Genomic DNA, 27,051 nt, shown 5'->3' on the forward strand with positions numbered 1-27,051 from the left:
CTGGAAAGGCAACTTATTCACTATACAGAATCTTTGACACTGCTGTTGTTTGTAGCTTAAAACTTATATACAAAAAAACCCCTGAATTAAAACATTACTTTTGCAAAGACAAGCCCTCAAAAGGTAGGAAATGCCAGAATTTAGGTAGTTTGTGTTATTTTCTTGTATCTTTGTCCCCTAGATTAATGAGCCATTTGCAATCGGAGAGCTCTTCCCTGTATAGGTACTTGCATACCAGTGGTCTCCAACCTTTTTAAGTACAGGATCACTTTTTTAATTTAAGTGCAACCCAAGATTGGGCCTTGTGCTGCTCACTCCATCCTTCTTCCAGCCACTGCTTACTCTGCCCCACTCTCACTCATTGTCACCAACCGACGGCAGAAGTTGGGATGTGAGAGGGGTGTAGGCTCTTGTCTGGGGCCAAGGGGTTTAGTGTGTGGAAGGGGGCTCCACGCTGAGCCTAGGGCAGAGGGAGGGCTTGGGAGGCAGGAAAGGGTGTTTGAGTGCAAGCTCTGGGAGGGAGTTTGGGTGCAAGAAGAGCTCTGGATTGAGGCAGGGTTTTGGGTGTAGAAACAAGTGTGGCCTCTAGGATGGACTTGGGGTACAGGAGGGGGCTCTGGGCTGGGGCAGTGTTGGGGTGAAGGCGCTGGTGATATAAATGTTGGCTCTGGGGGGGACACAAGGCTGTGGAAGGTATTGGGGCTCTTGCTAGTGGCTTCCTGCGCTGCTGGGACTCACCAGCGTGGTTGGACTGCCCAGCCATGCTCCTGGCTTGTGTTGCTGGACTCCCCATGTTGCCAGACTCCTCGACCAGAATGTCTTGGACCAGAGAAGTTCGATCTGTGTTTGATTATATCCACAAGGATCCTGTTCTCCCTCTTGACTACAGCACTTGATTGGGAGCTCATGTTCAGTTAATGGATGAACAGCTGAACTTGAGGCATGACTATGAAATGAACCATGATATATACATGTCCTCTTGAAATCAGTGCTTTCTAGGGTACAGTCTCTCTTCCAATCATGTTACATTCTTTGTTTAGAAATCTATGGCCTTGCTTTTGGCGATGTTAAAATACTTGTTGTTCAAATGACCATATCCTGCCAAGCAATCTTGGTTGGCCTGTATACATGACCTGACTCCATTATGCTTGTCATCTGCAACCTTTACCAGTAAAGAATTTGTTTTCCTCCAGATTATTGCTAAAGATATTGAGCAAGTCCTGAGCTGAAACCCCAGTAGAAAAACCAGCCATGACGTGATGGGTCCTAATTTAAGAACTGTTTTGAAATCTGTTAACAATTTTAATTAATTTAATATGACCTGCATTAGTTGTGCATTGTGCTAATTTAGTTATCATAAAGTAAATTGGGATGAAATCAGATGCATTACTGATGCCTGAATATATTATGTCAATAGTCGCTTTTGTCAAATCAGATGTGTAATATCAACAGAAAAGGATAGCAGTCTTGTCTGACTAGATCAGTTTTCCATAAGTATGTGGATTGGCACTAATTGTATTGCTATCTTTAAGTCTTTACAGACTGCATCTCAAGTTGATTTTTCTGTGATATTTTTGGGTCTAGGGGTCAGTGTGAGGCTAATCTGTAGTTTCTTTGGAACATCTTGTTTGCTGCTACTCCTTCCCCATATCACCTATCTCAGCTGCCAGTCCCAGTCTATTGCCCTCTGTTCTTCATCCTGCTACGTTCCAGTTCAGTTTGTTCTACCTCCTCCTGCTTGGGTGGCAGCCATGGGGTTCATTCAGAGCAACCAGATGTCTTCCAGCTCACTTCCTGTGCCCAGTGCTACTGCATCCTGTGGCTGCTGGGAGTACTTGCGTTGAAAATCCTCAGCACCTGTAGACTTTGGTTGGATTATATGTACTACAGGCTGCATCTTCTGTGAATTCAGCTGCCAAATGCTAGTAAGTCTCTACTGAGCAAACAAATTTCCATTTGGTCATAATTTGGCTTAATTTGGATGAATTTTCACAGGGATGGCAAATGGCCCATTCTTTACAACAGGGCTTCCCACTTGAAAACTTAGTCTCTGCTCCAAAACCTAGGGGCACTAGAGCAGTGTTTCACTATAGTGTGGACCCCCGATCACCATCCCCCCAAACCATTCACAGACCCCCACCAAAGCCAATTCTACCCACTATGTACCCATAATTAAATGAAAAAGGAAACCACAACATAGATTTTTGGACAGCAGTTAATAACATTATTGGAAGATATTTAATTTAAAAGTAATAATTGATTGTAACTTTGCAATTTATTTAAAACATTTTCTATGCTCATTTTTATGTATCTTACTTTTTTCATGGACCCTCTTGCAATGCCCTTGTGGACCAACCTCCAGTGGTCCTTGGACCCCAGTTTGGGAACCACTGCACTAGAGCATCCAACTGAACTTGTTGTAAGACTTTAAAATAGGCAAAACAACTTATCCTCCCCATCTTATTGGCTGTGTCTACACTAGCTCCCAACTTCGAAGGGAGCATGGTAAGTAGAGTGCCAGGAGATTATTAATGAAGTGCTGTGGTGCTTATGCAGCACTTCATTAAGCTAATTCTCCCCTGCAGCAACTTCGAAGTGCCGGCTTGCGTGTAGCCGTGGCTCACCTGTGGCTACTTCGAAGTTCCCGGGCTACTTCAAAGCCCCTTTACTCCTCAGAACACTTCAAAGTTGGCACAGGGGAGAATTAGCTTAATGAAGTACTACATATGCACCGCAGCACTTCATTAATAATCTCCTGACACCCTACTTACCATGCTCCCTTCGAAGTTGGGAGCTAGTGTAGACACAGCCATTGTACTACATATTTGTGGGTCTTTTCCAGTCTGGTGTTCTCAGGTTCTTCCAGGAAAGGAATTCCTCTAGTGCCTTTCTCTGGGTCTCCTCACTCTGAGTTGAACTCTGTTTAAGTAGTTCTTTCCTGATCCTCTCAAGGTTGGAGTCATTATCTGAAGCTGCCATATCACCATCTGCTGGTGGCTAGCTGCCTGAGCCTGTCTTGCCTTAAAGGACCAGCCCATCTGTGACAGTGTAATTGGGTTGACAGGTGTATTTAATGGGGGATCTTACACACTGTAGATACTGTGTTCAGTCTCTAAACTTGTCTTAGTTGAATTAAATATGCTTAATGTTTGTTTCCGTGAAGGTACATTTAGAAGATGCAAAGGCTAGTTGATTACTATGCCTCTTTTAATAGGATTCATAAGCAAAGATATGTTTATTTACCACCAGTGATAGTTATTTCTCTCTCCACCCACCTCCATCTTTCCAATTAGTGATAAGAGAGGAAGCAACATAGGCTTACTGTATGAAGGATGCCAACAAATAAGAGATATTAAGAATGAAGTGTAGGTGTTCTAAGCTTTTGGCCACACACAAATCTGGGTAATTACCAAATTGACTGCATCTCAAACACTTATTGAACAGGCTGAAGAGAGAATGCCAGACCCAGTTTTTGTACTGACAGTCTCTTTGCTTTTATTCTTTGGCATCCATTACTGTTTTCAGTGTGGAGTTGTGTTTTTTGTTTGTTTGTTTGTTTGTTTGTTTTTTTAAATTAAGTGGGACCGTGATAAATTGTCTAAATAATCTTTTTCGAGGGAGCAAAGTAAAACTCCTATTTGGAAACAAGTTAGACCAAGGATTTTAATCCTTCCTTACCTACTAGTCTTATTCAGTAAGAATGAGATCCATTTGGAGTACACACACACGAGATCCTGTCATAATCAAGTGTCAAAATTCTGTAGTTAATTGCATCTCTGGCCCCTCCTGGGTCTTCTCAAGAATTACTCTTTTAGTCTCAAGCCTTCAGTCATCACCTCAGTGCACTGCATCCTTTTCTGTTTGGGCCAGACTTGAGGGTTTCTTGCATTTGCCTTGCAACTTTCTGTGCTAATCCCAGCAGGTCTGACTTTAGTCCAGGGTCTGCAATTTTGCCATTTACTGGTGCTGTGACAGCATTTACTAGTGACCGGTCATTGTTCACAAAGCACAGTACTTTTATTTAAGACAAAAGTAGTACACTCATCCCTCATTAAATGAGTACTTTATTTATGAGTACTCACTTCCCCTAGTTCACTCAACTCGTGAACTCCCCCTGCTAATACAAGCCTTACCCCCTCCCTGCTGCTCCAACCCGCCACAGCCTGACCCCCCCACCAGCCCTGCAGACACCAAACCGCCACAACTTAAACCCCCCTGCCAGCCCCGCGCACCCGAACTGCCGAAACCTAAATCCTCCTGCCAGCCCTGTGCACCTGAACTGCTGCAACCTAACCACCCCGCCGCCTCCCTGCGCACCTGAACTGCTGAAATGTAACCCCCCCCCCCCCCCGCTGGCCCTACACACCCGAACTGCTGAACCTTAACCCCCCTGCCGTCCCACCTTACACCCGAACCGCTGCAACTTAAACCCCTCCACCATCCCTGTGTACACGAACTGCCAAAACCTAAACCCACCGCGCTGGGGGCCACCCAAACCACTGCAACATAACTCCCCCTCTGCTGACCTACACGCACCTAAACTGCTGCAGCCTAACCTCGCAGCTTTAACGCTCCTGCCGGCCCCACAGACCCAACTTGCAGCAACCTAAACCACACCCCCACCCCGTGGACCCAGCCCGTCCACTGTGTTTTAACTCTGCCTCCCAATCTGTCCCCAAACTACCCCCAGCCTTTAACCTCCCCCCCCCCCCCCCCCCAGGTTCACTTACTTATCAAAAACCGTGCCACCTGCTGCCACTCTGAGTGCTTGGAATCAGACTTTTTACAAGTATTTTAGTAGGAATTTAGTGTCCCTCTTACGGGTTTTCGCCTGCGAGCAAAAAGTTAGGAACCAATTGTGCTCATATAGTGAGGGATGAGTGTATAAAGAAAACATATACTTAACCAGTCTACACATGTGTTGGGCTTACCAGATATTGCCTGCCTTCCAGTGCTTCAGGCCTTTCCAGCAGTTGTGAATTAATGTTGTGAGTTACCAGTGGCTAAAAGCTGAAACAAATAATCAGATCTTATCACAGTGTACATTGGGCTAAATGGTTTAGCACTGGTAACCACAAAAACCTCTTGTGCAGAGACGTATGGCCTAGTGATCTAAATCTGTGCCTGGAAGCCAGGCTCTCTTGGGTTCTGTCCATACTAATTGCATCTGTGGCACTGGCAGATCATGTCTCCTGCCTGGCCCTGTTTTCCCATTGTAAAGCGAGATAGCTACCTGCTAGTTGGGACTGTTGTGAGAATCAAGCTTTGTTCAACTTGCCATATGCAATTACCTTTGTATAGTTTTGAAAAAAGACCCTTGCTTTATCTTTTGATCAGGTACAAAGAAGGCGGTGAAGCTCTGTTAGTACTGCTTCCCTCTGAAGAGAGAGGCATGGTTCACCAGCTGTCTCAGAGAAAAGTACCTATCACTGAAATCAAGTAAGTTGCCAGAGCTTTGTCTGTAATGCCCATCCATTTTTACAGTGGTAGTATGGTGATTTTGTCACAATACTTATTAATTCTCAGTGGCTACTAACCGGGATGGGTAGGAATGGTGTCCCTAGCTTTTATTTGTTGGAGGCTGGAAAGGTGTGATGGGGGGGATCACTTGATGGTTACCTGTTCTGTTCACTCCCTTTGGGGCAACTGGCAGTGGCCATTGTTGGCACACGGGACACTGGGTTAGATGGACCTTTGGTCTGACCCAATATAACCATGCTTATGTTCTACCAGCCACACATTATACCACAGAAACATTAACCCAGAAACCTATTCCAGCTCTGTTCATGTATCTGATGAAGCGGGTCTTAACCCACGAAAGCTTATGCTCCAAAATAGCTGTTAGTCTGTAAGGAGCCACAGAATCTTGTTGTTTATATCTATATCAAACGCTTTCAGTAGATTGGTTAAGTCTCTCCATATATCTGTACCAGACACAATCACTAGACGTAAGCATATCAGCCACGCCATCAGGGGCCCATATACCTGCACGTCTAGTAAAGTGATATATATCATCATGTGCCATCAATGATCCTCTGCCAGGTACATTGGACAAACTAGAGAGTCTCTGATGAATGGACATAAATCTGACATCAGGAACTGGAATACACGTAAACCTGAGTGGGAACACTTTTGCCTCCCTGGACATTCAGTTAAGGGTTAAAAAGTAGCCATTCTTCTACAAAAGCATTTTACCACGAAATTACAGAGGGAGACATCTGAATTGGAATTCATTTACAAATTTGACACTTTAAAATCAGGCCTTAACAAGGATCTGAATTATCTCATGTATTACAAAGGCAGTTTCCCCCCCTTTGACATTAGCAGGAACGACACCCATCCCACTTAGTTTGCTTCATCTACTGGTTCTATTAATGACCCTTTTTTCCTCTTCCCACCACCTCCTGCTATATAAACCTTCGATTCTAATTGTCTACTCCAAAATCTGAGGAACTGGGTCTTATCCATGAAAGCTCAAGACATAATAAATTTGTTAGTCTTTAAGGTGGTATAGAACTGCTTGTTACTTATGTTCTTATGACAGTCTTGCTTTATTAAGATGCCACTAAACAGCATGTTTTATGTGCAGTTGAATAGAAATAAGAGAATTTACATTTTTATGTCTTTGATTTGTTTTCTATGAATTCTATGATTCAATGCACAAGCATATATTTTCCTTATAACAACATCTATTTTATACCTTTTACATATACAATCCAAACTAATAGTTGTCTGCTTGGAATTTACCACCTAGCTGTGCAGACTCTTGTCTAAAATTACAGTGAACTTGTGTATGTATAATCTGGAAGGAAGTTTTAGCTATACTGCAGCTTTCTGCTATCCAATCCTGACAAAGCGTTGAAATTAAAATGGTAACTCAGAGAAGTTCAGAGATCTTTGTAAATTTTTTTTTCCCCTCAAGAGAAACATGCACTTACTGATTGCAACAGTACCTAGCTAGAGAAGAAATTATTATATGCAGTTTCTCACACAGGATTTTTATCAAGGTTTTGCTGCTCAGCCAGACTTAATCACTCTGAGTGCGTCTGATTCTTGGAAGCAAGGTTCTCGGAGCAGGGCTTATCATTTATTATACAGTCCTGGGTAAACAGATGGCAATTGAGTAATGTCATTTGTATCTAGATCGTCTAAAGATAAATAGTGAAGTTTTTCAAAAGACCATTTTCCCCCCACTTGTTGAAGCACATCTAACTGTGCTGTTCAAAAGCCTGGAGGTATAGGTGCCTGGGGATGGAGTTAGATGGGAAAGGAACACAGTGCAGAAACTAAACGACTGAACTATTAACAGCTTGAATAAAAGCAGAAAAGCAAAACAATTCGGTGACGTAGTCTTCACTGTAATGGAGCCTTAGATAACAAAACAGTTGTGACTTATCTCATTGAGCCCAGAACTTTGGATACTTTTAAGTCAGTTAATCTCAGTGTTCCTTAGTTTTACCCATTTGTAAAATGGATATAATAATGACATGCTTTGCTGATAACTCTTAGGGGTATTAAGTCTTCTTTAAGCTTTGAAAAATGTAAAGAGATCTTCCCACTAAAGCTGTTATCTTGGAATAAAATAACAGTAAAATACATTATGATTCCTTCTCTGTTCTGAGTTCATTCTCTACATTTTACAAATTCAAGAAGTGTTTTAATCTTTATATTGGCTTTACCTTAAAACAAAACAAAACAAAAAACAACACGCTTTTCCCTCTCAACATAAACTGTTCTCTGGATAAAGGGTTTGAGTCCCTGTTTTCTGTGCCTGCTTTGTTCATTTAAGAAGATTGGTCTTCACGATTTCAGTCAAACCTTGTTCACTGTAACAATAGTCTTATGCATTTTAAAATAATACAGATGGAATGAAAGTACTCTAGGAAACTTAATATAGGGTTCTTGGTACATTTTCTAAAGATTAAAATAATTGCTTTTTTAAAATTAGAATCAACTGTGAAAAACTTGTAGATGTCCAAAAGAAGATGCAGGCGTTTTTAGCTCAAGATCAAGAGTTAAAGGAGAGGGCTCAAAGGGTAAGTTATCTATAACACAGCCCTGTGAGTGCAAGTTTGTTAAACAGAACTGCTATTACAGTAACTGCCTTGTCAACTGTTACTAAGGCAGATTACTTAGAACTGCTGAATATGATCATGTTTAAATCTAAAAATTAGGTATCACTGGCAAATAATCATCTTGTTTTAGGAATTATGACAAGTATTTTAATCTTCTTTTGGTCATCCTCTTTTCCGCAATAAGGGTGGGATTATATACATGCTTCTTTAATTAACTGACAGCTGTTTGATTGAAGGGACATAGACATCTTGCTATTTCTTCTTGCTATGACTTTTCTTCTGGGAGCTGATACAGAGAATGTTAAAAATACTAATTGGTTATCAAAGTTTAAAGGGGGCGGTGGGGAGAGAACGTGCTGAAAACTGGTAAATGAGACTGCTGATCTTAAATAATTTACCAGCTAAACTTAGTTTTCAAATCAACTCTGCCTCACATGCCCACATCTTTAATCATGTTTTTTATTGTTGCACCTCTTGGATGTACAGGTCAGTTCATCAGTGACAGAAAATCCATCTGTTATTGTTACAAGGCAAAAACTATGCCTTCATCCATTTTAGTCCATCTGTCTCAGGTGTCTACGTGATCCTATCACCACAGTATCTGAGCATCTTGCTGCTTTTATGCTTTTATGTACTTATCTACGTGGCTTTCTGGGGAAGAGATGTATTATCATCACCATTTTATAGGTGGGCATCTGAGGCACAGTGAGACTATGCCTTTTCAAGTTTTTATGTATTCTAGGTGATGGAGGAGGGAGCCGAACCCAAGTCTCCCTTAGGACCATTGGATTCATTGTGATTAGGACTATGCATTTCAACCTTGTTTAGATTGGGATTTCTGGACTCCGGCCCTCAGTTCCCAACTGTGTTGATGACACAGGTGCACTTGTGTCACTGTGTGACTGTTTTGGCACCTGTAAGGATTTCCATTCAGGAGCATAAGGCAATATAAGTTTGTAGTGACACAGAAACAGTATCTTCAAAGCAAAGCATTATTTATTCTTCAAAGGTACAAAGCACCCAGAGCAAACAGTAAAATAATTAAAGGTCCGATGGTTTGTCTTACCAAGACAGGCAGGGAATGTCTACAGTGTTACCTCAGCCCAGCCCACTCTGGCTATGTCTGCACTACAAGATAATATGTATTTCAAAGTCACTGTAAATTCCATTAGCTTGATTTATGGTACACTAAAATTGACATAATATTGATATAATATTGTAGTAACCTGACAGGTACAGTGTTCAGTTCAGACTTAAAATTCCAAATGAAGGGTAGTGAGGAAACGCCATGTCTTTAAATCGAATTCATTAACCTCCAGACATGTCCCGTACGTGCCCCACAGTTCTCTGCTCTGGCTTCTTCCATGTCCACTGCTCTCAGGTGTGAAGGAATTAGGCAACAGGAAGACCGTTTCAATGTGGCACCAGGAAGACTGTGGCTAAAGGGTCATGAGAGGCTGGAAAATTCTTTTTGTTTGCTAGAAGCACAGCTGTGGGGTCTGTGGTTCTGTCTACTTCTGCTGGTTGCCTCTTTCTTTTTGCGCTGTGGCTATGTCTACACTATTCAAAAACTTCAAAATGGCCATGCAGGTGACCATTTCGAAGTTTACTAATGAAGCGCTGAAATACATATTTAGTGCCTTGTTAGCATGTGGGCGGCTGTGGCACTTCGAAATTGACACGGCTCAGCCAGATGGGGCTCCTTTTCGAAAGGATCCTGGCTACTTCGAAGTCTCCTTATTCCTATGAGCAGATAGGAATAAGGGGACTTCGAAGTAGCTGGAGTCCGTTTGAAAAGGAGCCCTGTCTGGGTGAGGCACGCGGCGGCGAGCCGCGTCAATTTCAAAGTGCCACGGCTGCTCACATGCTAATGAGGCGCTGAATGTGTATTTCAGCGCTTTATTAGTAAACTTCGAAATGGTCATTTGCATGGCCATTTCGAAGCTTTTGGCTAGTGTAGACACGGCCTGTCTGATTTGGGGATGGCAGGTGCTACTATAATTGAAATATTAATATAATCCAGCATTGAGAGACCATGGTGATTTTCCATAATGGTGCAAACGTTAAATTCTTTCAATCATATTTCAGTGATTGAAGACAATACCAAAACAGTGGAAATGTCAGTCAGCATTATCCATTCTTTCCTGCTAAAGCAGTAGAAGCAGTTAAAGGTTCAGTTTGACTTGTATTTTTTTTTTTTCTTGGCTGTCCCGTTTGGATGCAGATGGGTGTTGAAGTCTGCGAGGAATCACTTTTAATTTTAAAATGGTGGCAGCAGTTTGTGTGTATTTGAAAAGACACCTTTCAGAGGGATGGTAGGCTTGTGCTTAAGGCACCAAAATGAGCTCTGAGTTCAATTTATGGCGTTGCAACATTTTTAATGTAATAGCTTGAGGAAGTCACTTAATCTTTCTGTGCCTCATTTTGTAAAACAGGAACGACACTTCTCTCCCACCTTTTTTGTCACATGTCTGTTTACCCTGGGGGCAGGTACTGTCTCTGACTGTGTGTGTCTGCAATGCCTAGTTCTTCTTCGAGTGGTCCCTGTGGGTGCTCCACAATAGGTGTCGGGCTCGCCTGGCGCCGCAGATTGGAAATCTTCCAGCAGTTTCTCCTGGATTGCGCATGCGCTGGCGCACACCGCTCCCCCACGCGTCCCCGGCCACGTGCGTGATCCGGTCCCCGCCAGTTCCTTCTCAACCACCATCGGCTGCAGACGGAATCCACTCAGGCTAAGGCCAGAGTCAGATTAGATAGTTATTTTCTACGTGTAATTTGTTGTTTTTGGTTACTAAAAAAAAAAAAAGAGAGAAAGCAAAGCCAAAGAGAATATCAGCAGAAAAAAAGAGAGGAGCGGAGAAGAGAAGAGCAGACGTGAAGGCCGTTTAGGCCGCCCGCTGCCTCGTAGGCCGGTGATCACTATTTGGGGTGGAAAGGCACGGATTAAGTGCTAAGTACCCTATTAACAGTAAAGGACTCACCGCAATGGCCTCTTCAGGTTTTAAAAAGTGTGAGTCATGCCGCGAAGCTATGCTGGCCTTCGATGGGCATAGCGAATGCATCCGCTGCCTGGGGGAATCACATGTTACCCAGAAGTGTTCTCACTGTGCTAAGCTCACAGCCAGGGCCAGGAAGGACAGCGAGGTGAGGCTTAAAATGCTCTTGTCCGATAAGGCTCTCCAGCCGGACTTTCTGGAGAAGCCTCACCCAGAAGGGCCCTCTGGGTTGCAAAAGAGGAAGGCAGCTTCTCTGACCCCCTCGGTGCAGAAACGGAGGAAACTCTCCCCGGCTCGATCCTTGCCGGCGGGTTCAGCGAGCAGGACGAGCGGCGCACACAGCCCCCAGCCGCATACTCAAGCAAGCGGCAGCGCATGTGGCAGAGGCTGAGCCTCCGGTTACACAACAGCCGGCACACGCGGTGACCAGAGTGTCAGCGAGGCAAGCGCCGGACCTGGCGGCACCGCCGCAGGCAGCACCAGCCCCCGCAGCACCAACGGTGCAGGGGCACCAGGCATGGAGCCTGCAGGCGCAGGAGGAAGCTACCCACGCGGCACCTCAGCTGATTGTGCTGAGTGCGGTGCCGACAGCGGGGCCGAGATCCCCGGCACGGGAGGGGGCGGTGCCAGCCCCGCAGGGGAGGGGCAAGGTGAAATTAAGAACCCAGCACTGCAGCCCATCTCCGGACAGGGCTGCGCTGCTGTTAGCACCAAGCCCTCCTCCTGTGATACACACGCCGCACCAAAGTTCTGTCTCTCCACTGGCTTATCCAGAACCACCTCCTCCGTTCCTCCAACCAATGTCAGCATGGCTTGGGCCACCTTCACCATTTCTGGGAGTGGATCCCCTGGAGTACTATCACAAGCCAGTTTCTCCTCTATCTGTGTCGTTGCGGAGGTCTCGCTCTCCCAGACATCTGGGGTACACACTCCGTGGGTGGTCCAGGTCTCCACCGTACCCTTGCCCATGCTGCTATGGTCATCCTCATCATGCTGGACACAGACACCGCAGGCCTACATCCAGGGGGCAGGTTCCCCCACCCCCCGGACGCTCAATACTCCCGTGGACACTCTCTCGATAGGGGACAGAAACACAGCTGTCTCAAGGGGAGTTAGATTTAGAACCCTGAGACTTTCCTTCTCAATCCTCCAGGGAGCAAGTGTATCATCGACTGCAGGAGCCTGAGGGTTTGAGGGAGGTTTACCCCAGTGGTTCCTCCTCGTCCTCCCCAGATGAGGCCATGGCCCCCGGGGATGTCTCCTCCCCCTGGATGACCTTAAACAATTTCAGGAGCTATTTAAAAGGGTAGCTTTCACGCAAGACATTCAAACGGCAGACGTGCAGGAGAAACATTACAAACTCCTGAAAAATTTGAGACCCCCGGCTTCATCCAAAATTGCTATTCCACTGGACGAAGCCATTATGGAGTCAGCCACTACTATTTGGCAGACTCTGGCCTCTATCCCGCCTATGAACAAGAGAGCGGATAAGAAGTACTTCGTCCCGGCAAAGGGCATGGAGTTCCTCTTTAGTCACTCACAACCCAATTCTTTGGTGGTCGAATCGTCCCAGCAGAGGTCGAAGTCTTCTCAGTACAAATAGGGGGGATCGGACAAAGATGCTAAGAAGCTAGAGCTATTTGGCAGGAAGGTATATTCCTCTCTACCCTGCTATTGAGAATGGCAAATTATGCGGCACACCTAGCAAACCATAATTTTGATAATTACTCCAGACTTACTCCCCTCATGGATTCACTTCTGGAAGACAAAAAGCCGGTGTTAAAGGCGATTGTTCAAGAGGGATACGCAGCATTGCGGACGGGAGCCCAGATTGCCCTGGACGTGGCGGACATGGCAGCACATTCAACGGCTACAGCAGTGGTAATGCGTAGAGAATCCTGGCTCCAGACGTCTGGTATCCCTAGGGACCTACAAGCAAAGATCGTGGATCTTCCCTTTGATACACAAAGCTGTTTGCAGACTCAACTGACTCGGTCCTCCACTCTGGTAAGGACTCGAGAGCTACACTTAGAACCTTGGGCATTATACTCCCCCATACAGAAAAAAAAAAAAAAAAAAGTATCCTCAGCAAAGACGCTATGCTTACCAACCAGAGCATGCTCAGTATCAATGGGGCTATGACTAAGGGTGCCAGGGTGCTGGAGATCATAGCCATGGGTTACACAATCCCCTTCCAGTCGCTCCCACTGACAAAGCCTCCCGCCAGGCCTCACCTCAGGGACGCTGCCCACGAGGCGAGGCTCAAGCAGGAGGTGGACCACCTGCTACTTGCTAACAGGGAAGAAAACAGGAGGCTGGAGGCCCATTTTAGATTTTCGGGGCCTCATCCGTTACTTGTGCAAGCAACGTTTTCGGATCATCACAGTTGCCTCGATACTCACGGCACTGGACGATGGAGACTGGTTTGCAGCCCTCGACTTACAAGATGCTTACTTTCATATAACAATCCACCCGGCACACAGACGCTTCCTCCGCTTCACGTTCGGTGAGGAGCACTTCCAGTACAGGGTTCTTCTGTTAGGCCTCTCCTTGGCCCCCAGAGTCTTTACCAAAACCTTGGCGGTGGTGTCAGCCTACCTGCACAGACAGGGGGTGTTTGTTTTCCCATATCTGGACGACTGCCTGCTGAAAGGGGCCTCGAAGGCAGAGGTCTTACACATGATACGCGTCACAGTGGACACGTTTTTTTCGCTGGACCTAGTTATCAACCTCGCAAAGTCAAAGACCGAACCCACACAAGATGTAGAGTTCATAGGGGCATGCATAAACTCTATCACAGCAAGGGTGTACCTACCCGATGCCCGCTTCCGCGCAATTGGTTCGCTGGTGCAAGTCATCACATATAGCCCCACGGGTGCCGGTCTTAACGTGCTTACAGCTGCTGGGCCACATGGCGGCAGTGACGTTTGTGGTACAGAATGCCAGGTTACACATGTGAAGCCTGCAGCATTGGCTAGCGAGTATTTACAAACCGGCATCCCATACCGTCCACAGGGTAGTGTCGCCCACGACGGAGGTGCGGAGACTGCTAGTGTGGTGGGAAAATCCCAAGAACCTGCTAGTGGGGGTGCCCTTCCACCAACCACAAATTTGTATTTTTCTTACAACCGACGCCTCCCACATAGGATGGGGAGCGCACATTGGTAGCAAGGTGACACAAGGGCTATGATTCCCTGCGGAACAGACACTGCACATAAACATACTGGAGCTCAGAGCAGTGTTCAATGCGTGCAGACATTTTCAGAAATACCTGCACAGCAAAGTAGTCGGGATCAATACTGACAATACCTCCACTATGTTTTACATCAATCGACAAGGAGGGGCACGATCCCGTGCGTTATGTGCGGAAGCAGTCCGATTGTGGAATTGGTGCATTGCCAACACCATAACGTTGAAAGTCTCGTACTTGCGGGGCGCTCACAACGTGAAGGCAGATCAGCTGAGCAGGCATTTTGCACTCACACACGAATGGCAGATCCGCTCCGACCTGCTACGGCGCATATTTCGTGCCTGGGGGTTTCCCCAAGTTGATTTGTATGCCACCCAGTACAACAAGAAGTGTGCCCAGCACTGCTCCATAGCAGGAATAGGGCGGGGGTCCCTGGGGGACGCATTCATGATCTCATGGAAGGGCCCTCTACTCTACGTGTTTCCCCTCACAATGCTTATCCACAAGGTTCTGCAGAAAGCCAGAAGGGAGAGAGCTCGCGTGATACTCATCGTTCCAACTTGGGACCGGCAACAATGGTTTCCCTTGCTTCTGCACATGTCGGATCGTCCACCAATCCCCCTACCGGTGGCGCCGGACTTACTCACGCAGGCTCAGGGGTCCATAGTGCACCCGGACCCTCAGGGACTACTACTGCAAGCATGGTTAATCCATGGCTCAGCGCCTTAGAGAGCACATGTACGGAGGGAGTACAACACGTCTTAGAGTGTAGCCGAAGGACCTCCACCAGGAGGGCTTACGAACAGAAATGGACACGCTTTACGGCCTGGTGCTTCCCCGAACAGTTAGCTCCCCTTGATGTTCCTATAACTGTAATACTAGAATACTTATTGGACCTCAGACGAGATGGGCTTTCTCTATCCTTGCTAAAGGTCCACCTCGCCGCTATATCAGCTTTTTGGCACAAAGAGGAAGGGCCCACCGTATTTGCCTACCCTATCGTCACAAAGTTCTTGAAGGGGCTGGTAAATCCGTACCCCCCTCGAAAACCGCTACTGCCGTCATGGAGTTTGGACTTGCTGCTCCGCGCGCTATCGGGACCACCCTTCGAACCATTAGCCACGGTACCCCTCTGACTCCTTACCATGAAAACAACCTTCCTTCTTGCGATTATGTCAGCCTGCAGGGTGAATGAGCTCGCAGCAGTGATGGCAACGCCGCCCTGCACAGTATTCTCAAAGGAGGCGGTAATCTTACGGTTACACCCAGCCTTCGTTCCAAAAGTTTCCTCGGAGTTCCATCTTAACAAACCAATAGTTTTACCCTCGTTTTACCCGAAGCCTCACAGCTCCAGCAAGGAGGCATGCCTGCATCTCCTAGATGTGAGAAGGGCATTGGCCTTTTACATAGACGGAACTAAGTCCTTCCGCAAAATGGACAGTCTTCTGGTGTCTCTCGCTCCCAGGTCAAAAGGGGAAGGTCTCTCTTCACAGAGAATCTCAAATCACATTGTGTCCTTTATAAAACTGTGCTACGAGCTTCGAAAGACCCCTTTGCTGTCCAGGAAAGATAAAGCTGTATATATATTGTATGTTAAAGATGATATACACTGTAAAATTAGAAGTGATGGGATAGATAAACTGGAATGTGTTTGGGTCAAAATCACTTTGGGGAAGAAAGATAAGAAGGTCCCGAAGACCTAATTTTGATATGGATAGAGGCCTTTTTGACCTATTACTGAGAACTGAGAGATTAAGTGAAACTTTAATTTCCTAGATATAGATTTAAGATCAGGGGGCAGCTGATAATTGTAGGATCCAGATATTTCTGCATGCAGTAGCTGATAGATTATTTTTTCCACTAACTAGTCACCAAGCCAAGAATAGGTGACGTAATTTTAGATTTGTATGAATATTAGTAAAGGGAGAGAAATTCATATAAGAATTGGTTGCAGAGAACAAGTGTGATTGGAGTAACCATGGGTTAATTCAGTTTAAACTTAAATGGAAGGATAAACAACAATAGGTCTGAAAAAAGCAGGATAAGCAAAAATAGGGCCGTTGACTTCAAAAGGGCAAACTCGACTAAAATTAAGGGAATTAGTTTTGGAAATGGAGAACTCAAAGACGTGCATGTGAAGGAGGCACCTGGGGATTTGTTTCTTAATTGTTGACTTATAGTATATGGATCCTGCATCCCAAGCAAAGGGAAAAATCTGCAGAAAAGTTGTTGCAGAGCAAGTGATGTCAACAAGCATCCAAAACAGGTTATTAAGAGAAAGAGGAGACACTACAGGTAATGAAAGAAGGAATTAACCAGCAAGCAGAAGTACCTTATGGAGGTCTGAAATGGAAAAAGGGAGAGAAGCCAAGCAGAGTTGGACTTTGCAAAGGAAATAAAATGGGGAAATGTTCTTTAGCTATGGAAATAAAAAGAAAACAAAGAAAGAAGTGGGACCACTAAACCCCTAGGGTGGGGTGGAGATTAGAGGTAATTCTGATGTGGTACAGTACCTAAATTAATACTTTGTCTCGGTTTTTGATATGGGCAATGAAAAACTTGGGGGCAGTGGCAGGGTGGCTAATGGGAATTCAGATATAGAAATTACGTACTGCAGCCTAGATGGGTGCCAAATTCAAACATCTTAATGGGACTAAATTGGGGTGTGTGGATAATTTCCATCTGTGATGGGGCTCACTCACTACTATGGTGCCTCCTGTTGGCTGTCCCAAGGATTAGCTCTGCTCCTCAGGGCATGCTCCTTTTGGTACCTCACCACCATCACTTTTATTCCAGTGCTTGCAGCACTCCCAGGACCATGGTATTCCCTTCAGGGACACTGCCTTCTGGCTGTGCCACGCTCTGTGCCACCGCCTCCCCACCCTCGCCTTCCAGACAACTTATAGTCTCTGTCCAGCTGCTCACTTAGTGGCAACTGAATTCGACTGTTTCATGGGCTGCTTCCCAAGCAGCTCCAGTACCTTCTGCCGTTTCCTCAGAGTCTCAGCCTACAGGCCCAAACAGACAGCCAGGAGCTCACTCTAGTTCCCCCAGTCCCTGCTTGCATCACTGCCCTGTCCCAGGTCCTGAAGTGCCACCTTCCTCCTAGGAGCCTGCTTTTCTCTCCAATGTGCCATTCAGCTGCTGAAGCTGCTTGTCCTGCAGCTCTCCTTATATGGGTCTGCTGGGTCCTGACTGTCTGCTGCTTCTAGCCCTTCTGGTTGGCTGCCTCTTGTGTGGCCCTTGGGTGGTCTGTTAACCCCTTAGAGCTGAGTATGGGGCTGGCACCTCATTACATGATCCAAAAATATTTAAGGAACTGTCACATGAAATTACAAGCCCAGTAACAAGGATTTGTAAAGAGTTCATTAACTCAGGGATGGTACTCTATTTCTGGAGAATTGGAAACGTAGGACCTGAAATTAACAATGGAAAAAAAGAAGTGATCCAGGAAACTTATAGGCCCCTTAGTTGTGTGCAAGTTTTTGGGGCGAATTTTGAAAGCGAGCACAATTGTGTTTCAGGGGTCATGGAAATCACATAATCTGTGACTTCCATAGATCTGTGACATTTTCTGCTTCAGCCCTGAGCTGTCAGTGACAGACCCACCTACCCTCTTTCCAAGTGCTGTGAAGCAGGGTGGCCTAGAGCTTCCAGTTACTTGATTGGGTAGAGGATCCCTGGAGTTCCCTGCAGCAGTCCAGCCCCTATGAGTGGTGGGGCAGGGTGTGATGGGGTTCTGGGGTCCCCCAAGCTCTGCACCCTGTCCGCAGGCAGGAGAGTCTCTCACTCAGCAGGAGAACAGCGGGTTTATTAGCCGACAGGACACAGCATCGTACAGAGGAGTCAGTGCAGAAGGCAGAGACAGCCAGTCCAATCCATGCTGGGGAGAGGAGGCCCCGAGGGGCCCCCAGAGCCGGGGCCTTGCCCCCTCCTTGGTCTCTCTTTCCCTCAGCCCAGACTAACCGCTTCCCAACTCCCAGTTCCAATTCAAACCCCTCAGGCTCCACCTCCTCCTTTGTCTGCAGTACAAAGGTGTTACCTGGTCATCAAGGTTACCCTCAGCAGGAGCCCCACACCCTCTGTGAGTCACTCACACACACACACAGGTATCCCCCACTCCATCACATCTCTCCCCCCTTCCAGACCGAACTGAGCGGGGTCACTCAACTGGTGACCTGGGGAAGTTCGGGGCTCTCCCCTTGTGACAGGGCATTGGCTGTACCCTCTGTTCTCCCCTCGATGTGCACCACCTCCACATCATAGTCCTGCTGGGGGAGGCTCCAAGTCAGGAGCTTGGTCTTGGCCCTTTTCATGTGATGCAGCCGGGCAAGTGCCTTTAGTTCCCTTGGGTTGGTTGGTCTCGCTGCTTCGGCCCCGGTCCGTCAGCCACGTTCTCAAGTCGGGCGGGCAGAGCCCATACAGATGCTGCAGCACCAACAGATCAAATAGTTCTTTTCTGGTCTGGGCCCTGCCCTGTCTGACCACCAGCCCATACAGCTGCTCCGGCCAATGTCTGGAATTCAGTTACAGTCCAGTAAAAGAAGGTACGAATGCTTCCACCCTTGGCATTTAGCCAGACCACCACAATGGCTGTGTGCCTCAGTTTCCCCTTCCATGCCACACAATAGGTTTGGAATGTTCCTTCTCATGTCAGAGGTTGCAAGACTAGTTACAGGGAACAATGGTGACATTTCAGAGTTACAGACTCCTTCAACATACAATTCATGCTTCTACATCAATGTCATCATGTCACACGGCTCTTTCCAAACCTTCAGTACATGGTACAATTCTACAGCTTTTGGTAGCAGCACCCCTTGGTTACAGCAGTCAGCGTGAGTAACAGAACAAACCCATTGCAACTGCACATTTACGTTGCTCTTTGGTAGACCACAACCTTTGTGCAACATCCTTGAAAATCTGGTATTTTGGGGATAAATGGCTGAGGCCTTTCTTAGCACCATCAAGTTCTAATCTTCTCTCTTGCCCCCTGGGGTGGAAATTTGATCTCTCTGGCTGTGCCCTCCCTTCTAACAAGAGCTGGGCCATTGATGATCTCAGGGAGACGGCCCCCTCCCAGCCAGCCTGGAAATTTGCAAACCAAACTGCTTTCTAAGAGTTGTTTTGTGAGTCCCAGACGCAGAATCCACATGAAGGAATCCCTGTTTATCCCTTACTGGCCCACCAGGCCCACAGCACCTTTGTCCTTTTACCTCCAACTTCTGCCTCCCTGTGGAATCAGAATTGGAGTCCAGTGTGAGAATATAAGTGTTTCTAGCATCTGGAGATGGGGAATTGCTGAACCTCTCCTGCATCCTACAGAGATTGACTGTGCAGCTGTTTTACTTGGTTCTCACAGGGCTGCTCACATTCCCTGATAGTTTTTACTTTACTTGCACCAGCTTCCAATTCCTGAGAAACTTTTACACTGTCTGCTTTGGACCCTTGCAGAGCACAGCCAGTGGTTTCACACTCAGGCAGGTCCTGGCCATCAGGAGCTGAAACAAACTTCTCCCCAGGCAAAGGGCTGCTCTGGCTCTTACAGACAAGCACCTTTCCTGTTCACTCTTCTTCACCTCACTACCATTTTCTGCAGTCCCCACAGATGGGTCAGGAAAAGTTTCAGGGAAATTCTCTTCCTCAAGAGCTCCCCCAAACAATAACTCACCCCTGTCTGGCTCCACAGGGGCACTGCTCCCTTGAGCCACAACCAGCTCCTGGGGTTCACCTACACCCAGGATCACTTCTGGCCCATCAGGCAGATTCCCATGTAATCCCCCTCCAGGCAGACAGCCAGTACCACCGGACAGAAGGTTAGGGTCCCTTTCCTCCCTTCTGCTACCAGCTCCTTTATCTTCATCAGTCAGCATAACTCCATTGCCCGTCTGTTCTTGTGTCCTGGTGAGAGGATGACTCTGGTAGGACAGAGTCCTCTCACCCCCTCCCAATAACACCTCAGCATCAGGCAAAGAACAAGTACCAGAATCGTCTGGTCTCTGGGATTCCCTGATGATCCTAACTGGATTAGACCAAGTTAAAGCATCATCCCCCCTGAGAGACACAGAGGCAGGCCCACTTCCCATCTGGGCTTCAGCTGCCCTCAGATCCAGCTCTGGGATCTTGGCTCCATCTCGAGCCCCCACAGGCTCAGGCAAAGGATTCACTTCCCCAGAAGCAGAAGCACTTTTCTTGCACCAAGGACCAGTGTCCTTAGCAGGGATACCACTGCCCATCCCAGAGCCATTCCCTCTGCTCCAGCCCCCATGGCTGGATTCAGAGACACACCTGGAATGCTCTTTTCTGGTGGATCCTTCTCCAGCCACCCTAGGCTGGGGAATCTTCCTCAGACAATGGGCTAGTTTCCTCATTGGCACCTTTTCCAAACGCAGGCTCTGCTCTCTCCCCAGGCTGCTGCTGCTGTTCAACACAGACAGACAATGGGAGACACTCTCTCCTTTGTCCCAGCCCCCCCCGCTGGTCTCCACACACACACAGAAGGTGGAGCAGCTTCTCTCACAGACAACTTGCCATTCCCAGTGGACAAGCTGCTTTCCTGCACAGACACACAGGCACCTTCCTCCGCCCAGGCCTGGAAAACTCTTCGCAGGTCTGTCTTGGCCACTAGTAGATGATGGGTTGGAATCTCTCCTTCCCTCCTTGAGCTGCGGCAGGCCACTCGGTTCAGAGCTCCAGGCAGTCCAGGGTTCCCTGCCCCAATCCGGGCTCACCTCTGCAGGATTTTCCTTAACCCTCAGCTCTGCCACTGCACATCCACGCTGTCTTGTCCAGCTTCTTTAATCTCGATTCAGTTTCCAGGTGCTGCCACTTCACAGCGGAGTTGCTCAGCGTGGTTGCAGGCTCTCAGGCTGATGCCCTCTGCACCCCACGATTCCTGGAAGAATCCCTTCAGTGTGCCAGGCTCCTTGCGGGTCACAAGCTGCCCAGGGTTAGGCCGTAGGCCCCTCCGCCCTCTGGGACCGACTCCAACAGACTCCCAGCGGAACCCCTTCTTCAGTGTGACACCCGCTCTCAGGGACCATGAGCACCCTGTCTTGGGAAGAACTCATTCAGCGTCAGCCTCCTCAGTGGTCACTTGTTCCTGGGGGTTGGGCTCTCGGCCCCTCCACCTTCTGGGACCGACTCCAACAGATTCCCAGGAGTAACCCCTCCTCGGGTGTGACACCCCCTCTCGAGGACCACGACCGCAGTTGCTTGGGTTCGGCCGCAGGCCCCTCCGCCTTGGGGAGCTGCACCTCACTGCCCGTCAGCACACCAGGGTCTCGCAGGCCCCTCTTCTTCTTCTGTGGCGCCCGTCACTTACTACTGGATGCTCCATCCTCGGGGTACAGAACATCCCACTTCTGACACCAGTGTGATGGGGTTCTGGGGTCCCCCAAGCTCTGCACCCTGTCCGCAGGCAGGAGAGTCTCTCACTCAGCAGGAGAACAGCGGGTTTATTAGCCGACAGGACACAGCATCGTACAGAGGAGTCAGTGCAGAAGGCAGAGACAGCCAGTCCAATCCATGCTGGGGAGAGGAGGCCCCGAGGGGCCCCCAGAGCCGGGGCCTTGCCCCCTCCTTGGTCTCTCTTTCCCTCAGCCCAGACTAACCGCTTCCCAACTCCCAGTTCCAATTCAAACCCCTCAGGCTCCACCTCCTCCTTTGTCTGCAGTACAAAGGTGTTACCTGGTCATCAAGGTTACCCTCAGCAGGAGCCCCACACCCTCTGTGAGTCACTCACACACACACACAGGTATCCCCCACTCCATCACACAGGGGACTACCTCCCACCCCCAGCAGCTGCCTAGCCCCCGTGAGCCTTAGGGTGACTCCTGTTTTGTCAGGCATATTTTCAATGAAAGTGATGGCCAGGTCAGGGGGTTCTGCAAATTTTTGTTTATTGTCCGTGACCTGTCCATGACTTTTATTAAGAATATCTGTGACACAATCTTAGCCTTTCTGGCAGTTACATGCAAAGTGGTAACCGCACCAAGCATTTTCATATCATAGGGGTCTCTGGCTGGCAATTATCTAGTTACTGCTCTGCCACCAGTACATGACAGTAAAAACAGTTTATACTCCTAATAGGGCTGTGGTTGCCAACGCACTAGCCACATATGGCTGTTTGGCCAGTTGAGTGTGGTTAATTGGATAGAACAGTCAATATATTTTCAGAATAATGTGGCTAGTTCACTATAGTGTGGCTGCTGCTTCAGAACAAAGTTGGACATCACGGTAATAGATGACGTTTACTGTGTCCACACAGTGAATGAGCAAGGCTTGAGGCTCAAGAAAATGTGCACTGAACAGGACCCAAATCAAAGAAGAGATTACAGGATTATAGGACCACTACAGTTAAATAGGAAGATCTAAAATTATGCTCTTTTTGGGGGGGAGGGAGGTGGCTCGTGACAAATTCCCATTTGAAAAGGATCAGCTCTGTCTTTCCCTTGCTACATTGATTCTCTGCAAAACTAAAATATTAAATTCTAAAACACTGTGAAATAGAGGAATTACCATATTTCCTTCAGCATTTCTGTGGAGTTGAAATTAAGTCTATTCATCAGCAAGTGTAGATATTCAGTGTTATTGATTCATAGATTTAAACATTCTTTTAAAAATTGGAACAGTCATTTGCATTATTATATCTCAGGCAACAGGATGCCACCTCAAAATTCCATAAATGAATCAATAAACAAGACACAGTTATGTAGCTTTGGAAGTGATGCCCCTAAACAAAAATTGCAGAATGGTTGCACTGGAATAAACAGTGATTCACTGAATGATATACAACAGTTACCAGAATGTTTTAATGCTTTTCCCATGCAGGCTATCCAGTGTTATAGCAGTGATTTTTTTCCTGGTTTTTATTGTTATCTGTATAGAATAAAGCTGTAAATAGAATCTGCAGCTAGGGTTGTTTCAACAGAGGTGCTTCAGGGAGGGGGGAGAAAAAAATCCCTCCCATAAAACAAATTTTATTATTAAAAATGGTTTCCAAGGATGGAGCAAGGAGTTCAAATTTTAAGAACTAAAGGAGAATTATTTTTGGGAGTGAAAGAAGTAAACTTAATAAGGTAGGGAGTGGTAAGCATATGAAATACATGGAAAAACTAATAGTTTGAGATGATAGACAACATGCGGGGGGGGAATTGTTACTCTGCTACATCCTGTGTCACTGTGGGGATCTTTACATTGGTTTAACTGAGCTGCATCCACACTATGAGGTAAATTTGAATTTAAGGCAGTTAACTTGAAATTACCATGTGACTGTGTCTTCACTGTAAATATCACTAACTCGATTTAGGGAGCACTAATTTCGAGATTATAATATCACAGTTACCTGTTGGGTATAGCGTCAAGCTCGAATTCAGAAGTTCAATTAAAGGCTAGTGTGGAAGCACTACATCTTAAAATTGAATTTATTAGCCTCCAGAGGTGTCCCGCATGTAACCCACAATGCTCCTGAGTGCTCCTCTCTGGTCACTGCTCTCCAGTTAATTAGGTATCAGGAACGCTGTGGCTGTGGGGTTATGTTTGTATGAGAGCCTCAGAAATGTCTTTCTTTGCTATTAGCACTGTGAGCGTATCTACCCCTTGCATGGAGTTCATGGTTCTGTCTCTACGCTTTGGTTTATTTTCCCCTGTGCTGCCTGGGGCTGCACCATGTGTTAACAAAGCTGTTGTGGGGATCGTGCTTGCATAAGATGCTGCGAAACTTCTCAGTGGTTTGCATTTGTGTGCAAACCCCCTTCCCTCCCCACAGGTGCCATGCAGTCTGGGTCTTTCCTGCACTCAGCCACATCACGTGGGTAGCCCCCAACCTAATAAAAGGATGTGCCTGCCGTTTGGTGCTGGCCAGGCTGCCAGGCAGCACTAGGTCATAGACTGGCTAAGATATTCGGGGGCTTGCAGCCACTGTGGGTTAGTCTTCTCTGGCAGCTTAAGATACCTGGGGAGGACCACTTCAACTGGCCCCCACACTGAACCCTCCCATGCCCATAGCATGGGACCACTGGGGCTTGCAGCTGCTGAGGTGAAGTCTCCCTTGGCACCTAAGATACTCGGGAGTTTGCCAGCAGCTAAGATAATCATGGGGACTACTTCAGCATTAAAAGTGGCCTTGCAGCTGAAGACTACAGAACCCACCCACACCCTGCCAAAATATTTTCAGGAGCTTGCTGTCCATTGCAGACACCTGCTTGTTTTTATATTTCCATTATAAAATCCTTTTGCGAACACCTCCTATCAGTCTTCATGCTTTGACCCCCTCAGAAACACAGGGGAAAGGGGGAAGATGAGATTCCTATTTGCATTATAAGTTCAGTGTCTGATATTTCACTGCTATCACCCATGTTGGCAGTATCTGTGTAGGGAAGGGGAGAGTCAAAAATTCTTTTTTTTTCTAAGATTTTTCTATTCTTTTTCTTCTAACTTTGAGAATACAGTCCGGGACCCTCTATTATTTTCAAGGATCACATGCAATGATGGGAGGTGGGACGCTCAGTTGATGGCCAACTGAGAACAGAGTCGTTGCACAGAAGTGTTATTGTACACCGGAAAGCCAAAGACTCTCCCCACAGCAACAATCTTTTCAGAAAATCTTTTCCAGCATCTCTTTCTTCAAGCTTTTCGGGGTCCCTGTGTTACTTTCAAAAAAGTCAAAAATCTTTTTTCCTAAACTTTTCTATCCTCTTTCTTCTAATTATGAGAATACAGTCAGGGTCCCCATATTATTTTCAGGGATTGGATACAATCACAGAAGTGGGGACACTCAGTGGATGGCCAATTGAGAATTTCTGTACGTAAGAAAGACATTTCTGTAAACTTTTTTGCTATCTGTGTGGATGCCCTATTTTTCCTTCCTTCCAATGGGGAAAATGGACGTTTGCTTAGCACTGGGGGAGAATGAGGAAAATGCAGTGTGGGCTGTTGATGCCAAAGACCAGCAATCATACCCAGAACACTACGGGAATGAGGGAACTGTTGGATAGGTTCCCACAATGAACTACTGCAGCAGTTGATGTTTGCCAATTTGAGAGTGGCAGCAATGAGTCAACTTTGTGGGGAGCACGTGGAGAGGTGAGGATGGTCAAATTTGAATGTATTAATTCCAGAATTACAAAATTGATATTAATAAATGTGAATTTCTTGTAGTATAGACATAGCCTGAGACACTTTAATCCAATAACTTCAAACTTTTTCCCACCAGCTCTTGAGTAGTAAGTAATGTTTTCCTTTTCTAGCTGTTCTTACAAGAATTTTTTGCAGCTACAAACTACACACAACTGGCAAAATAAGTCAGTTGGGCTGCTCTGAATGGAGTACTGAAATAGCTTATAATAGTGTCTCTCTTGTTGGAAATCCGGATAAATAAGTTTTTAGAAAAAAGAATACAAGACTTCTAGTCTTTTTTTTTTCCTGCGTAGGCATAGAGCATAATGTTAATGTACAATTAATTGAATTAGGGATATAAAATCCCGTTTAATCAGTTAACTGGTTTAAATGCTAGGTTTAACTGGTTAACCGATTTAAAGGGGTGCGTCTGGGACACTGGGACGCCAGCTGGAGCAGCCCCTCAGTGGCTTCAGGCAGGGATGCTCCAGCCAGGCCGGAGCAGCCCTGGTCTCTGGCATGCCATAGGATGGAGCGTCCTCCACCTGTGGCAGCCTTGCATGTCTGGAGCAACCCCATCTTCAGGGGACTGCTCCTGTCCCCACCATTTAATCTTAACTGGTAAGCCTCATCTGTTTAGGGTAAAGCTCCAGTTAACTGGCTAATTGTTAACTTCCCTAAGCTGAATGAGAGCATTCTTCTTTTCTGTTTTAAAATATTTCTCTTCCTCTTCCAGTGTTTTGTATCCTACTTGCGTTCAATCTACCTGATGAAGAACAAGGAAGTATTTGATGTGTTTAAGTTACCTCTAGTAGAATATGCACAGTAAGTACCATCTATAGTAAAAGAAAAACACTTATGAATTGCAAATTTTTTTCACCCTGCACTTTCAACTGTATATTAAATAGCCATTTGGCCATGTTCACAGTTAGAATTTTAATGTATCTTGTAACATTTTCCTACTAATGTAGTTTATGAAAATTTTTCTAGACCCACATTTTAGGGCAAATGTTACTAAAATTGTACATTGTTCCATAAAGAGTAGTAATTCACTGCAGCAAAATCACAAATTGTAATACTTGATACAAAAGCCAGAAGTAATGGGATAAACATGTTTTCACATCATGATGTTCTATTTGTGATTTTTTCCCCCCTCCATCATTGACATTCTTGAGCCTAGAGTGTCTCAGAAGGATGTTAAAGAGAGGCTATCAAAGTAAAACGTTTTTAAATCAGCCGGTCCATCTAACTCCCTTGTCAGAGTTTTAAAACAGCTGAGAGGAGGAGTTTATAGGCCCATTACTGTTGTATTCCAGTAAGGCTTGAAATAGCAGGAAGGTTCCAGAAGACTAGAAAAAACTTAATGTTTTGCCAATATTTAAAAATAAGTGGATAATTGTAGGCCTGTCAGTGTAACATCAGTTCTGGGGAAGGAAATGGAGTGCCAGAACAGGACTTGATTAATAAATTGTATCACACTCCTTTAATGGCAAGCAACATGAATTTATGGGAAATAGATCCTTTCAAAGTAACTTGATGCTTACGTTTGACTTTGATTGATAAAGGTGATACTGTTAACATAATATACCTTGAGGCACATGACTTGGTGTCATATGACGTTTTGATTGAAAAACTAGAAAGGTATAAAGTTAACATGACTGAGGTTATGGGGTAA

General features: G+C 46.3%; 1 protein-coding gene across 1 annotated transcript in view; it reads left to right on the forward strand.

Annotated features, from left to right (window-relative positions):
* Positions 1–27,051, forward strand: part of DDX10 (DEAD-box helicase 10) — a 359,790-nt gene that overhangs the window by 40,617 nt on the left and 292,122 nt on the right. Inside the window, exons 10-12 of the mRNA XM_074981972.1 lie at positions 5,338–5,439; positions 7,949–8,036; positions 26,113–26,201. Of these exons, the coding sequence (XP_074838073.1) occupies positions 5,338–5,439; positions 7,949–8,036; positions 26,113–26,201 (279 nt within the window). The remainder of the gene's footprint in view (positions 1–5,337; positions 5,440–7,948; positions 8,037–26,112; positions 26,202–27,051) is intronic.

The sequence above is a fragment of the Carettochelys insculpta genome, chromosome 1, assembly GCF_033958435.1.
Source record: "Carettochelys insculpta isolate YL-2023 chromosome 1, ASM3395843v1, whole genome shotgun sequence".
Classification (NCBI taxonomy): Eukaryota; Metazoa; Chordata; order Testudines; family Carettochelyidae; genus Carettochelys; species Carettochelys insculpta.